We start from the raw sequence: 16,255 nt of genomic DNA, 5'->3' as shown, positions 1-16,255 counted from the left end.
TTCTGTTTTTTTTGTCTCAGAATTAGTCTACAGTTTCTGATACTGACCTTGCACTAAGTTTGATCTAAGGGAAGAAGCCCCTTTCCTGTGCAGTTACTCTAATCACAGATTTTAAAAATTATTCAAATTCGTGTTGGAAGGAATCTCTGATTTCTCCCAGATACCATACCTAATGGTTCCAGTTAGCATTGGATTTCTGTACTGCAATTATCATGGGGTCATGGGCTTTCCTAAATATTCCTTGTGGAGAGGGCTTCTCTTCTCCAGGCAGCTGTGATTTCAAATAAGTTTTCTCCAGGTCTATCTGGGAAAATGTTTCTCCTTCAATTATTTTGGATTACTATAAGGGAAACTCTGACGTTTAACAGAGATTTTCCTTAAGCCAGTAGGAGCTAAGGGCTATGTAGAGACACAACCTTGCTAAGTCCATAAAGGGTAGGACATTCCCTTCTTTGCCCCTCAGACACTTTGCTCAGTAGCACAATCAGCATTGAGCTGGGGATGGTGCCACTGCTCTTCTTCCTCTGTTTTCCATCCTGACTCAGCTAGGAGAAAGCTTCCCTGAATGCAAGTCTTGAAGACAAAATCTTAAACCATAGAAAGGCCTTTCAGCCTGACTGCATCTGGAGAGAGAGTCCACATAGATCTGACTTTGTAGATACAGTGTCTTTTCTTCTGGTTTTCTATAGTCATTTTTGCTTTTCAGTGAGATCTTTTCTCAGGCCAGGACACTCTATTGAAATCAAAGAGAATTGTGAATGTATTTGAAAGTCATATTATGATTTCATGCTGTCTTTTATATTTATTTGAGTTAGGTAAAGGGGAGAAGATTGGACACATCTAATGCTCAAGGGCATTTATCATGTTCTAATCTTACGTCACAGGGCTATTCATAACATACATCTCCTGATGGACCTCTGGAGTTTCTCCAAATTCCCATCTGTGTTGATAAATCAGATATGAATCCAGATAGGGCCACACCAGCATGGTGTGATTTCCATGAGATATGTTGTTTGAGCAACTGTAGGAAAGCAGTGCTTGTGGAAGTTCTTGGCCCAGGGTGACTCTCTGGGTAAATTAAAAAAAAAGCAGAACAGTGCTTCTAGTTATTTTGACTGAAATTCTTGTTTTCTGAGCTTAGAGTCAGTCTATTTGTTTATAATACCAAATCCCATCTTTTTTTTTTTTTTTCCATTGAACTCGGCAGCAAAATTTTATACTTTTTAAAAAGGAAAAATAGCAATTTAAAGGAAAATAGCAATAAAAGGAAAAGCAGCAATTTAAAAAGCAGCTGTTGTGAAATTAATTTTCATTTCATTTATGGTACTCTGCTTCTCACAGAATGTTTCATGATGACGAGCTGGAGGAGTCAGAGAAGTTCTATGTTGGTCAGCCTCGAGTCTTGCTTCTCATTTATGCCCTGTACAATACTCTGGTGGCCCGGTCAGAAATGGTGTGCTATTTTGTGATCATCCTTAATCACATGATCTCTGCCTCCATGATAACCCTGGTGCTTCCCATCCTTATATTCCTTTGGGCCATGCTGTCTGTTCCTCGGCCAAGCAAACGTTTCTGGATGACAGCCATCGTCTACACTGAGGTATGCTGCTGGTTTTGCAACCCCGTGTCTAACACAGAAAATGTAAGTTGTAAGCTTTGCACAGACTCTTTTCTGATTTTGATCTCTAGGATCAGGAGCCTTTGGCCCTTCACATTAACATAAATATTTTCTAAATTTCTCAACAATTGCTTTGGTATGAAAAGGCCTTTTTTTGTGTTTTTCTTCATTGCAATGAGCAGTATCCTGCCTGGGATGTAAAGCAGTTATCACAAGAACAGACCACTTGCAAACAGCTACGATGTGACTGGTAATCAAGGACAGTATACACTGCTTGTGGTATCTCAGGTACCACTGAGCATCATCTGTTCATAAATGTTGATTGACTTTATTACTGAGGAAATGTGAGGAATGTTCCTCTGTAGCAATTAATATGCTTGTTTATCTTCTCATAAAAATGACAAAGTAATCATATTTCTCCCTTCTTAATGTCACTAGGCTATTGTATCTGCCATGCTTATAAAACACCCCAAGTGTGTTGTGTTTCTGAACAGGTGGCCATTGTCATCAAGTACTTCTTCCAGTTTGGCTTCTTTCCTTGGAATAAATATGTGGATTACACAAAAGATAAACCTTACCATCCACCCAATATTATTGGCATTGAGAAGAAAGAGGGTTATGTGCACTATGATCTTGTTCAACTCCTTGCTTTATTCTTTCACAGATCCATTTTAAAGGTAATCTGAGTTCATGTAGTTTCTTATTTTATATTTAATGTTTACTTTTAATTTTTTTTAGTCACTCATGATATAAGGAAGTCACTTATTTGGATATTAGGAAACATTTCTTCATTGACAGGTTTATCAAGAACTGAAACAGACTGCCCAGGGAAGTGGTTGAGTCACCATCCCTGGAGATATTTAAAAGATGTGTAGATGTGGCCCTTAGGGACATGGTTTAGTGGTGGACTTGGCAGTGTTAGGCTTATGGTTGGACTTGATTTTAAAGGCTTTTTCGAACCTGAGTGATTCTATGTTTCTATGATATCCCAACACAATTAATTTGTTTTCCCCCTTTGTGAACACATGACTGAGTTTAGAAATGCCTGTGATAAATACTGTGGCAGAAATACAAGGTTGAAATGCTCTCTCCTTCTTTTTCCACTAGTGCCATGGATTATGGGATGAAGATGAGAAAAGGGACAACTCCAGTAACAAAGAGGATACTGATGATGAGCTGTCTCTGACAGGAGGCAGGAGAGACTCTTCTGCCTCTTTGAAATCTGTCAATCTTGCAGCATCGGTGGAGTCCATCCACGTCCACTTCCCTGAGCAGCAGACTGCCATCAGGAGGAAGAGCTCTAGCAGCGTATCACAGCTTTCACACAGGTCCAGCTTCTCCTCACACAGATCTAAGAGAGGTAAATGTCATGGTATTCCTGGGATTTGAAGAGCAAATATTCATTTCCCATAGGATCATCCTGCTGAAACCTAGTGCTGGTTGCTGTGGAGATCCCAGAGGCTACTCAATGCTGCTGCTCCTCAGTGAGGAAATAGGATATGAACCGAAGTATCTTCATGTTTGAACATACTCCAAGCCTTCTTAAAATTCAAATGGAGAGCCATACTTTGTGATTCATTATGTTTTTAAAATTACATTGTCCAAAATCTGGGAAAGGAATGCTCAGTGTGGCCTAGCTCCAGAATTTCTTGTTTAGCATAATCTCCAGCTAGAGGGAATACAAAACATGTGTATTTTTCAGATCTACATTTGATGGTACTTGAAGTGAGAAAAAGTTTTGATTAAGTATACTGAAACAGATTACCTATCCCATCTTGTAAAAAGGACAGGTTTACTCTAGCCTGAATGTATATATTACCAATTGAGATGACTGAGTCAGATCAATCAAATAATTGTCTTTATCGCTAGCCTTCTCTTTTTATAGTTATTAATCAAGTTTTGATCTGCTAGTGATTAAACCTTTGCTGGATGCTCTCAAGACTATCATATTGGAAAAAAAAAAAAAAGCATACAAATTAATTTTAAAGTTTCTTTCAAATGTGGGACGCATATGGAATAGAAGTATCAAGATTTATTACTTTCTAGTTTTTGTATTTAAACTCTGATTTTGAATTGGCTTCTCTTTCTCTCCTTTTTTTTTTTTTTTTTTCCCAGGAAGTACCAGTACACGAAACAGCAGTCAGAAAGGAAGCAGTGTGTTAAGCATCAAGCAAAAATCTAGAAAAGAGCTTCTGATGGAAAAGTTTCGAGAACAAATGATCAAAGCCAAGGCCTTTACAATTAAAAAGTAAGCAATGTGAGGAGTTGTGTGGGTTTTGGGGGAGGTTCCAAACAGTAAAGCATTTTAAATAGAGCAGGTAACTACTACTGTTAATTCAAGGGGATGAATGGGTACATATACAGTTCATTATATACAGATGCTCTCACTTGAAGACCCACCAGCAGAACATCAGACAAATCAGCAGTTGTTCAAATAGCATCTGCCTGATAAAAAATCTAAATATCCTGTATGAACTTGGTTGGTTATGTATGTTTCTACTGAACAAATGCTAATGCAGTGCTTTAGAAGCAATCAGAACAAGGGACTGGTGTCTCTGAAGCCCTGTGAAGGTCATCAAAGTAGATCTTAGATATCTTTAGAAACAATAAACATATCACACCCAGACATTCTTTTCTTCAGTGCAAGTTACAGTGTTGTTAAATCACATTACGGTCTGTGTTGTTTTAGGACTCTCCAGGTGTATGTGCCCATCAGACAGTTTTTCTACAATCTTATTCATCCAGACTACAGTGCGGTGACTGATGTGTATGTGCTGATGTTCCTCGCAGATACAGTGGACTTCATCATCATTGTGTTTGGATTTTGGGCTTTTGGGGTATGTCATGGAGGCATCTATCTGTAAATCCTCAGTAGGATTTACATGCTGTAGATGCTAAGTATCATGTGAGTGTCCTCCTTCGTCAACCACTTTGTTATATTTTCCTTTTCAGAAACACTCTGCAGCAGCAGATATCACCTCTTCACTCTCAGAGGACCAGGTCCCAGAGGCATTTTTGGTGATGGTGCTCATTCAGTTTGGTACCATGGTGGTTGATCGAGCACTGTACCTCAAAAAGACTGTGATGGGAAAGGTCATCTTCCAGGTCATCCTTGTTTTCGGAATACATTTCTGGATGTTCTTTATCTTGCCTGGAGTGACAGAAAGGTATAACCCTTACAATCAGACTATATGGGTTGAATACTGATGCTCTACAAAGTTATTTGTATTTAATTTTGATATGGTTATAGCTAAGATTTGGAATCATTAAAAGGTTTCTTCTTGGTCTCATTTCTAAGAAGAATGTTGGAGTGCCTTTCCACTGCAATAACTGTAGCCAACATAAGTTTGAGGAAGAATTAATTATATAAGTACATACAGAAATATTATCAACTTAGGCCAAAATGCAAGCAGGTAAAAGATAACTTGCCTGTAATTGAGTGATTAGAGCACTCAACTGAGACAATGTTGGCCTCTGATTCAGTTCCCTACTCCCAAGACTGCTGCATGCTGGTTTAGAAGAGTGAGCAGAAAATTACTATCTCAGAGTAGCTTATAATTTGGCACTTTCCTGAAATGTGTGAACTGTGGATTTAAATCTCCATAGACTGTCTAAAACCCATGTCTCTTCTGAAGAGCACAAGTTCTCTTCTTCTGCTCCTGCCACATGGCTCGGCACAATGTGGAGGTGGTCACCTGCTGTGTGAAATCTTGTATCACATACCTGGTCAGGTTTTCCCCCAAATCTAATATTTCTCATTGCATGGATCAAGACAGTTATCACCTCAATCTGCACTGCAGAAGTGTTAAGGTTCCCTCTCTAGCACCCAGCTAACTCCCCTCTTACTTAGAACTTTAAATTGCCTTGAAGTATCTACCTCACTCTATTGACTACACAGGGAAATTGAGTGTGTTACCAGGGTACATTACACTTCCTTAACAGTCAAGTTATTTTACTGGCAAAAAAACAAAATAGGTGCCTAGTGTAAAGAAAGACTCAAAGGTCTCATTTCCTTTCCAAACCAAATGTTTTCTTTTTATCTCAATGCAGTAATAATTGTGACCCAACTTGAAAAAAAAAAACCCAAACACGTTTCAAGTGGATCTCCTATCTATTGAACGTTGAGAATTTATATGAAACTTTTGGCTTGATTTGGTCACTTGAAAGGCTTTGACTTTTTCTGTACTTTTATGAAATTTATATCAAGTTGTTAATCTTATACCTGCATCTGAAAGCTCCTGTATTCCTTCTAAATCAGCCTGATTCTCAGAAGCCCCTGCAAATTTCTTAATGAAAATACTTTTGCAGGATGTAATTGAAAATATTGGATCATGTCTGGCTCACAAATCCTGTCCATCATGAGGAATCTGCTGCAGTTCCACCATGCTATTGAACGGCAGTCAGAAGTGGCACGTGTTCCCCAAGATGGCCAGGGGGATGGAGCACATCACATGTGAGAAGTTGAGGGAGCAGGGTTAGTTCAGTCTGGAGAAATAAAGTGAAGAGCTGTCTTCAGCTACCTATTAAGAGGGCACTGAGTAGAAGCTAAGCTCTTTTCAGATAGGACAAGAGGCTACAAGTTGGGAAAAAGGGAAATTCCAGTTAGATATGATGAAAAATCTTTTCACCATGACAATAGTCAAACACTGGAGCAGGTTGCCCAGACAGGTTGTGGATCTCCATCTTCACAGATGTTCAAAACTCAACTGGACAGGTCCCTGAACAGTTTGGTATCATTAGACCTGATTCAAGCAGGGGAGGGTGAAAAAGATGATCTTCAGAGGTCACTCCCATTTAAATTCCTGTGTGAGTTCATGACCTTGGAGGTGCCCGTGTGAACGCAGGTAGCTATTAAAGCTGCCTAGATTCAGTCCAGATGTCAGCCCTCTGAAAAGCTAAGACAAGCAGTGTCTACCCAGGTCTCACAGAGGAATGTGCCATTGTGGGGGCCAAGGGCAGACCGGCCTGTGATGGGCAGCAAGGCACCTCTAGCATCTGGAGGGAGAGGGCACTGCCCCAAAGCTCTCACTTTTTGGAAAGCCTATTCCCAGTCTGTACCCTGTGACACTGAAGTGACAGCAGATGCTGTTTATAGACTTTTTCATCCACCATCTTTCAAATACTGTTTTAACCCTGCAGTGGGGTCAGAAACCAAGGGCTTTTCATAGGATCTCAGGAAAGGGTAACTGCCAGTAGCACAAAACATTTCAAGCTAATTTGGTCATACACAGGCACAAAGATCATAATTTTCCTTTATCTGTCTTTTCCATTACAGGAAATTTAGCCAGAACACAGTTGCCCAGCTCTGGTATTTTGTGAAATGTGTTTATTTTGGCTTATCAGCATATCAGATACGCTGTGGATATCCAACTCGTGTTCTTGGCAACTTCCTCACGAAAAGTTATAACTATGTCAACCTGTTCTTATTTCAAGGGTAAGTCTAGACCTTCTGCCCTCCTCCTATCTTTTGTGAAATAACAATCTGTTATCATGAGATGCTGTGGTTATTCATGACTTCTCTTCACAGACTGCTGGAAATGAGATAGCAAGTTTTGTACAGCACACTCTGTATATGCCCTATGTCCCCTGTAGTTCACAAAACATCAATTTCTGAAATGGAAATTTGAGAAAAATCAGTCTCCCACTCCGAATCCAGAAGCCTGACATACTAGTCAGCCTTTCAGGCCTCTATGGAAGAGACATTTTTAACACTTCTAAAAAGTCATCTCAATTGAACAGAGATAGGGCTACACATTGTGTTAGAAAACAGGTAATGTTATTTTCTCTGCAATCTTAAAAAGTTATAAGGTGTGAAATCACAAAGAGATCTTTGGAGCTGGTCTACAGGCTCTACCTCAGCAGCTGAGAAGAATAAATTGAAAGACAATACACATAAAAAACAAGAGCTATGTATCAAAAAATGTTACCTTTGTATATATTTTGAGAAGTGCTGCACATTTGAAACTCTTCAGGAATTGGGAGTGTTAGTGCAAGTAACAGGCACAGTATCACCTCAGAGTAAAAGGAGGCATACCCCCTCCTCCACTTATGCTGTTACCATGATGTTGTGATTAAACCAGTTCAAAGCATACATATATTCCACAGAAAAACTTGAATAATTTCAGCCTTTTCGCAATATTTGCAGTATGGTCTTGTTGAATTCCAGTAGGAAAAGAAGAAAGCTTTCTTCGCATGTAGTAGTCTTTGTGACCTGGCCAAGCAGAGAAGTGTGGGACTAGTAAAGGGAATGATGCACTTTGAACAGTTGCTAAATGCACATTGGTTTCCTGTTAGCCCACCTTCTTCTGTTGATTAATCCTGAGTCATAACACCTGATTCCATATGCAGCTGAGGACTGCCCACCTACTGCAGAGAAGCTGTGCACCACTCACTATAAGGAGGTATAAAACAAATTCCCAGCATCCTGTAGAAAGGATGTTCCTTTACTCTGCTCACAGGCCAGAGGAATTTGGGGACACAAGAAAGTCTCTCCTGTACCATTCTATCCGTGGCTCGATCACAATTACTGGGCATAATGATGCAAAAGTGTGTTTATGGCCTGACAAGGAGATCTAGAGGAACATGAGCTATGGCAAAAGATACTCACAGAACATCAGTAGTAGCTGTATAATCTCAGGATATGATTGTATTTGTGTTTGCAAAATCTCCCATTAAACTGTCTTTTAACATTGGCTTAATTCTTTCTCTTGTCATTTATACACTTACTGTGCTTATTTAATGTGATCCCCCCATTTCTGATGAGTTTTCTGCTGTGGTCTCCCTTCAGGTTCCGCCTGGTTCCGTTTTTGACTGAGCTGAGAGCAGTGATGGACTGGGTTTGGACTGACACCACTCTCAGTCTTTCCAGCTGGATCTGTGTTGAAGATATCTATGCTCATATATTCATCCTGAAATGTTGGCGGGAGTCAGAAAAAGTAAGAAAGCCCCATATGAGTGATCCAGGCCTCCTCTCCCCCATGCAGAAATGAAGAAGAATAATCACGAGTCCCTCAGTAATTGGGAAATCCACCATAAAGACAGTTTGTAACAATATATACCTGGTGTTTATATTCAGAAATATTCAGACTATTGGGTACTTTATGTTAGTTGGCAGTTACCACAAGTGAAATTTCAAATGGCTTCTCTTTTGTGCCTAGCTGATTTTTCCACCATTAACATGAACACCACAAGCATGTGCCTGCTAGCTTAACTGCATGCCTGAGTTTCAAGGCTGGGGTTGAAAGTCCTGGTATTCACACAGGCTCACTTTGTCCCTAACAACTAAATGAGTAGCCTACAGTAGCAGGGCAACTGTAGCTGAAAAGAAAGGTCAGTAGAAGGAAGAGCTCATGTCTCCGTGGTGTAGGTCCCAAGGACACCTGGTTCATGTAACTACAGAAGATTTATCTTGGGAGAGTCCCTGCACATCCAGAACTGAACTGCAGGCCAGATAAACCCACCATTTGTCTGACTGAAATTTCAGTCTCTTTAAGTCATTTAAGCTTCAGTTCAAATTAAACTTGCAAATTCTGGATTCCTTAAAACCGCTATAAAGATTGCAACCATATGCTTGCTTATTTTGCCAATTTGAAAAAGAAATTAAGCATACTTTTAAGAGTGACCCAACCAGTCAGAAATTGTACATCTGCAATGAAACGGCTGTAATTTTAAGTGTTACTGATGTATTTCTACTTTTATTATAATCCTGTCTCTTAATGGCAATTATTTTCCAAGTGTGTCACTTAGATTAACTCAGAGCTGAAGTGCACACAAGCCTTCTATATAGGATTTTTCTGTATTACCTCCATTTCTGCCATGAATGGAGTGTCATCAGAGGCTTCACAAGTCAGAGAAATAATAATCCAGTTCTACTTTGACTATACACCTCACTGCATTTTTTAAGCTACAACAAGGTCACTCTGCATTATATGTAGCCTACACCTGATGTGGGAAGATTTCCCCCATCTAAGCTAGCATGTGTGTGCTAATGCCGTGTAGCAAAATAACTACCCATGACTATGAGTGTTGTTCAAGGTACTTTGATTCTGTCTGTCTCTCACATTGAGTGGTATGCCTAAGTACTCTGACTGCTAGGGGCTCTCTGAGCTGTTCTGTAATATCATTAAAGGTGCCTGAACTAATCTCATGCAGACAAATAATATACCCTTGGTGATCTTGATACGATATTTTAATGAAAACAGTATTCTGTAGTGCAAGACAAATTACTTGATACACTACTTTTGAAAAGTAACTAATTTGTTTTAAATACAGCATTGTATTACAAATTTAATATTCTCTTAGGGCTTTATGGATTCATGTTGTAAAGCAAGAACAATTTCCTGAAAGCTAGATTCCTGGCATGTGTTGGAGGTGCAGTGCAATACAATGCATCTTTATTTTGCACATGCAGTATGCAGTGTGTGAAAGACAGAATCCTAAAACACTGTGCAGAGCAAAATCCTGTAAGAGAATATATCCATATAAATGACAGTGATGGTAAAGCATTTCACAGGATGGTGAAGCTATTAAAGTATTCAATCATGAGGCCAATAACAGAGGGTGGGAATTATGGACAAGGCAGAACAGATGTAGTGTGTGATCTGCTTTGAAAAGAAAAGGATAAAAGCAAAGACTTTTGGTCTCAGAAGCTAAGAAAGGGAAGGATGACACATCAGCACTGGCAAGACTTTAGGAACAGCAACAAAACTTTAAATATTATTTAAATGCAGTTGGTGTGGGATTCACTAGAAACAGATTGGATTAAACCTGTGAATAACTCTCAGAAATACTGCATGTGAGGTGTGAAATTAATGTGGAGGTAGTGCAATATCAGACAATCCTTCTGATTGTGCATGTCAGTTGCTGGCAAACATTTTTTTTTTTTCCCCTGAAATACAGTATGCAGCATTTCAAACTGTATGAGAGGAATTCTGCCTTAATGAGCTTTGAGATAAAACTTTTTGGAAGGACGAATACAAGAAAGTGGGTTACTCCCAATATCAGTTTTTTGAACAAATTATTGTATCACTGTAGTTGCTATTATTTTACGTTTGATTCCTGTGAGTTTATGCTTGCACTCATTCAGACAAAAAATTCAAATTACCCTACACAATTTTTCTATTTTTTATGGTTGTAAAGAAGCAAAACTCCAGAGGTTTGCATTATTTTACACAGCAGACACACACTTGACATGGGTTCATCACTTATCTCTGTTGTCACCAGAAATTCAGTGTCCGTGCAAGTCTGGCTGAAAATCTCAAAATAACTGGCGTGACAACGGGTAGCAAATTACCACAGAAGATGGAAAGCCTTAAGATCATTGTATATTCTCCCATCAAACCTTACTAAGTGTACCTCTGATAGAAGAGACATTACCATGTTGCTGTTTGCTTTTGCAGAGATATCCCCAACCAAGAGGCCAGAAGAAAAAGAAAGTTGTGAAGTATGGAATGGGTGGCATGATTATCGTCTTGCTGATTTGTATTGTCTGGTTCCCACTGCTCTTCATGTCTTTAATCAAATCTGTTGCAGGCATCACCAACAAGCCTCTAGATGTATCAATCACAATAACTCTAGGAGGTTATCAGGTAAAAAAGAAGAAAGACTAAAAGCAAACTCTGTTTTTTCACTGTAACTCCTTGTGCTATTACTTATTCCTTTCACTGAATTGAACTCTCCTGCCTTATGCAAGAGATCAGGCAAGCTCCCTTGCCGTGATCCCTTTTGGGTTTAAAAACATTCTAGTTTATCACTGATGTAAATTATCTTCAACTGCAAGTTAAAATCAGAACCTACTGGCAGTGGAATCTGAATAAATTATCCTACATCAGGTACACTCAGATAACTGCCTACAGGTCCACATGGTAAATATAAGATAACTGGAGGCAGCTTGCTTCTCAGTGGAATAAGATCATAACCCTTCTCCTGTTGAACTGAGTGCCATAATTATCTTGGACTGTGATGCAGAGGATGCTGTACTGTGTATGTAGCAGCTGATGTGAAGTAAATGTGACAAATACGTTTTCTTTTGTTTCCCAGCCTATTTTTACAATGAGTGCTCAGCAGAGTCAGCTCAAGGATTTGAATCAGACTGGTTTCAGTGCGTTTCTGGGAAGTTATAGGGGTAACACTGTAAGTGAAATTTAGAATACCTCATTACTTAAAAATGTGTGCATCTTTCCATGGAGGCCTTTTGCTAGTTTTGTTTGTGTAGTTATAAGTGGTCAGCAGCGCTGCCATCATTTGGAAGAGGTTTCCATAGAGAAGGTTTGCATGAGTAAATGTTCAGACAGATCATTTGTCATGACAGTGCTGGGTTATGGTGAGACAAGTTACCATTAATCAAGACATCTTTGCACAAAATCATGGAAGACAGAAACCCTGGTTGTCCTGTCACCTCCTCTGTAAATGACACAAACCTTCAGGAGATGTGATGCTGTTGCTGTACTGCCAAAACAAGCGTGCTGTGGGGACACAACAGTGTTGTCACTTTTAAGCCCCATGCTCCTTCCTATATCACACACAGCTTTCACCTCCCAGTGAGGAGAAGTGGTGCTGTCACGACATTAAAACGTCAAAACATAAACATAGTCTCACTATTTCATGATGCAACATGCACAAAGTTATCACAAGTTTATACAGGAAAAAATCAAGTTATTAGTAAAAGTTGTTGCATTACAAAAGTAACTGGGGTTTGATCAGTTACAATTTTAAAAGAAGTGCTTGCTTCCAGCCCATTCAAGGATGAATATTTTTTTTTATATTAGATCCTACCAAATAGCCCATGTACAATAGCAGTAATATTGTAATCTTGATCCACTTTGGAAGTTACCAGTTTCAAGCTGCCTTATCCTTTGCAGACATCGTTATATACAGAAAGATGCTTCACAAAAGACAGATTAAAATTTTAAGTTTAAATAGGCTTTACAGAGTTTACCTGATGAACTTTCAGACTCACATTGGCCTAAGTGGCCATCATTCTTCAAACAGCAGAGCCATTTTAGTTTTGCCTTCTTAGCTCAGCTATACTTTGTTTATTGCCCCTCTCATCTAAAACCCCAGTTGGTACTTGAGGAAAACAATCAGTGCAAACCACTGCACTACAATTAATCAAACATTTACAATTCTGCCCGACTGGGAAATGTGACTCTGTCTTGTGAATATCACCACACTGAAATTTTTTCTTCTGCACCTGCAGGCTGCTTTGCAGTTTCTAGAGGGCTATGGAAAAGAAGATATAACTCTAGCAGATCTAGAGGGAAATTCAAACTCCTTATGGACCATCAGCCCTCCCAGTAGAGAGAAAATGATACAGGGATTGCTGGATTTTTCAGCTGAGTTCACTGTAGTTCTTTCATGGAGCATTCAAAGGTAATTAACATGGCTGTTATGAGGTTGATGTATCATTTACCAAGCGTTCGCTCAGCAGAATGGTTCCATGCTGCATTTTTGGTTTAGTTTTTCAGCAAATTCTATTGTACAACAGAGCAAAAAAACCTGAAAGTGGGAGAGACAGAGACAGAGAGAAGTGACCTTTGTTACCTAGGAAAACATTTGTTGCTTGCAGTTCTTAAAAAATGAGAAGAAGAGCCACTTCCAATTACATCATTTAAAAAGGCAGCATGGAATTTTCAATGGGACTTGAAGGGAAGGAGGGGAAAGTAAGATAATTTTAGCCAATTTTAGATGGAGATGTTCAAATAAACTGCCCTGAACAACAACCTCGTTAGCATTTACGGGAACCAAATACATAGACCTAGTTACGACAGAAAAACTATGAGGAAATACAAACAGAAGTGCTTGAGCCTCTTATTAAGGGAGTCTGGAACTGACACAAACTATTTCTTAAATACACGTATACTCAGAGATTTTGTTAAGCAAATAGCATAACAATGGCACAGATCCATTTTTAGAGACCTTTGCTTGTTTAGTTATGGTTCCTTTGGCCTCAGTGAACTATTACTCTACAATGAAGTTTTTGCAAGAGACAGGCTAGAATTTAAAGTAGTTGCATGCAGGCTAGAGAACACCCAGTCACCAAGGTGATTTGTTGGCTACTGTATGACAGCTGGGATCCCTGTAGACTGCTGGATTAAATTGGAGTTAAGTCATCACTCCATGGAAATTAAGTACCTTTGCAGCCCCATTATCTACCTGATTTGTTGGAATTAGATGCTGGATTGTTATAACAATCCTCAGCAAAAGACTGTGGACAAGGAGCAGGTCAGCTGAATCACTGTGGGAGCTCTGAACATGCTGGGTGAGTCCTCCCACAGTCAAAAATAGGCTTGTAATGAATCTGCACCCTTGATTCAACTTTATTTGACCCCTCTTATTTTCCTGGAAGCATGCAGTATTAGCTAGTGAATTACATCACTCCATCATTTCTGAACCTTATATTAATTTTTAATACTGCTACTCAGTTTGCCCATATGCTTGCCTAACTACAAACATTCATACACTAGTTGAAAGAGACCTTTTTCAGCCTCAAATTATATCCTATGGATTATATTGTGACCGTGAATGACTGGAAGTGGTAAAGACTCACCACAGTGACCTTCTACTTTTTCTCCATAAAGGGAAACTGCTGTCTTTCATCTAGGCCAGGAGACCACAAGCAGCTGTAAGATGAGCCTTTTGTTTCACTCAGGGAGTATAAATACTTTCTGCCTTTGCACATCATCTGCTGGGGACATTTCTCTGCAGCCCCCAGCAGCCCAGGAGCTGCCCCCCCCAAGCTGCTGCATCCCAACCGCAGGGCATGGCACGGGGTGTTGTGCAGAAGCTGATCCTGCCCCAGCTGTGTTCTGCAGCCGGTGTGAAGACTGGAGGGGGCATGGGAGTCCTTTCGGCCTGCTAGCCACACATTTCTGCTGGGATGAGGTGTGGTTTTGGGAAGAGGCAGATGACTGCAGCATCCTTAGCTACCCTGGCACAGAATGCGTGGTAACACAGATGGTCCTGTTGCCTAAAGTCAGAGCAGGCATGCTCCCTTTCCCATTCTGTTTTGACTGACACAATGAGCAAATTATATTAATCTGCTGTCATTGTCCTGTAATTCATAGTCAGTTAGAAAAATACAACTTCAAGGCTGCTACCTATCCTTCATGGGAAAACACACTATCTCAGGTACAGGTAGCACGATGCTTGCTTTAGCAAAGACAGGGCTAGCCAGGGCCAGTGCAGTTAGACTAGTTAGATAACTAGCTCTAGTGTTAAGTAAACACGTGTTTAGGTTATACTCTCATTGTAGGTTGACATGTTCTTTTTTACTTACAACAGAAATCTCACCCTTGGTGCCAAAGCCGAAATAGCATCAGATAAAATTAGCTTTGTCCTACCAGAGAACACCAGAAGAGATATTGCTACAATGATGTCAGGACAGCAACTGGAAAAGGTGTAAGTTATTTTCTTTGCCTATTTATATGAAAAACCTTCCCTCTTTAAACCTAATTTCCTAAGGAGATCAGGCTCGTGCAGCTGTATCATTTGTCTGCCCATCTATCCCCATCTAATAACTTTGGAACCTTGTTCACAGAGGCCAACAGCATTGAAGTCACTTACTAGTAAAATTAAAGGTAAAAGCTTATTTCCTATGATTAATGTAGGCTGAGAAGAGCATGAACACTGGAACACCACCAAGAAGCATGGTGAAGCTATTAGTTACTTTTATTTGATTTATTGGATAAGCACAAGTTCATTACAGCATATTCACAGTTAAACTCTCTCTTTTGAGTTACTTCAGCTTGATCTGAGGATGTTGGATTGATGAATTTTTTGTTCTACATAACCATCCAGACTGTATTTCTCATTGTTATTCTTGAATAGTATTAGATTGGCAAGGAAGTGTTAAATCACTGTGGTCAAAGGGTAACATCTGCAGTCGTTTCTGACATCAGATCTTTTCCTGTAATGGAAATTCGCAAGGCAGAAAGATCATGCTCTTCCTATAAATATCAAACATTATTCTATGGATATAGCCTTATAGCATTAACAGCAGTGGTGCCTCCTTTCAGATTTGAAAGGAATATGGCTCTTCCTCTTCCGTCTGCTCACTGGGAATGACTTTACAGCAGTAGTCTCTGAATACTACTAAACCAACATGCCATCCCTGAAGGCCGCCTGATCTGATTTGGGGCCACAAGAGTTGAAAAGTTAAGACTGAGGCCAACTGGGGACCTCTGAGAGGTTCATATCTGTTAGTAGGTGGAAATGAGATTTGTCTTTTCTGTGCACAGATATTATTCTGCACCCACGCACATTTGTACATCCAGACTGCTGTTGCACATCTGATCATTGCATTTAAAAAATATTTTATGCCTCTTACTTTCTGCTGTGTGAAGACACAGGAGTATTTCCTAAGGTGATGTAATACCAAGGAGGGCAGAATTTGCTTTTTTTGTGGGAGGAGGTAATTAATTTGTAATTCTCTCTTTGCAGAAGGCAAGCAGAAATGTAGAAGATATACCTTCATTTGCCTGTGTTGCAATAATATTGTTGATTTAATCTTTTTTTACTTTGTCATAAATAAAAGATGGTTGTGGCAGCTAGTAGCCATTTGACTACTTCAGCAGGGAGCTTTCTCCCACCACCTCTGCTGGGACAACTTAGCTGTTGTGCTCTTACCTATCTTTTGGG

At 39.7% G+C, this 16,255-nt stretch overlaps 1 protein-coding gene across 1 annotated transcript in view; it reads left to right on the top strand.

Moving 5' to 3' along the window:
• PIEZO2 (piezo type mechanosensitive ion channel component 2) overlaps nucleotides 1–16,255 on the top strand; it is a 313,592-nt gene that overhangs the window by 291,673 nt on the left and 5,664 nt on the right. Inside the window, exons 42-53 of the mRNA XM_033010613.2 lie at nucleotides 1,342–1,600; nucleotides 2,113–2,295; nucleotides 2,726–2,978; nucleotides 3,734–3,866; nucleotides 4,308–4,455; nucleotides 4,571–4,785; nucleotides 6,894–7,052; nucleotides 8,406–8,553; nucleotides 11,017–11,205; nucleotides 11,657–11,749; nucleotides 12,816–12,988; nucleotides 14,900–15,016. Coding sequence (XP_032866504.2) covers nucleotides 1,342–1,600; nucleotides 2,113–2,295; nucleotides 2,726–2,978; nucleotides 3,734–3,866; nucleotides 4,308–4,455; nucleotides 4,571–4,785; nucleotides 6,894–7,052; nucleotides 8,406–8,553; nucleotides 11,017–11,205; nucleotides 11,657–11,749; nucleotides 12,816–12,988; nucleotides 14,900–15,016 — 2,070 coding nt within the window. The remainder of the gene's footprint in view (nucleotides 1–1,341; nucleotides 1,601–2,112; nucleotides 2,296–2,725; nucleotides 2,979–3,733; nucleotides 3,867–4,307; nucleotides 4,456–4,570; nucleotides 4,786–6,893; nucleotides 7,053–8,405; nucleotides 8,554–11,016; nucleotides 11,206–11,656; nucleotides 11,750–12,815; nucleotides 12,989–14,899; nucleotides 15,017–16,255) is intronic.

This window comes from Tyto alba, unplaced genomic scaffold (genome assembly GCF_018691265.1).
Source record: "Tyto alba isolate M040663 unplaced genomic scaffold, T.alba_DEE_v4.0 Super-Scaffold_27, whole genome shotgun sequence".
NCBI classification, from domain to species: domain Eukaryota; kingdom Metazoa; phylum Chordata; class Aves; order Strigiformes; family Tytonidae; genus Tyto; species Tyto alba.
Note: the sequence above shows the minus strand (reverse complement) of the source record. Positions and strands in the feature narration are given on the sequence as shown.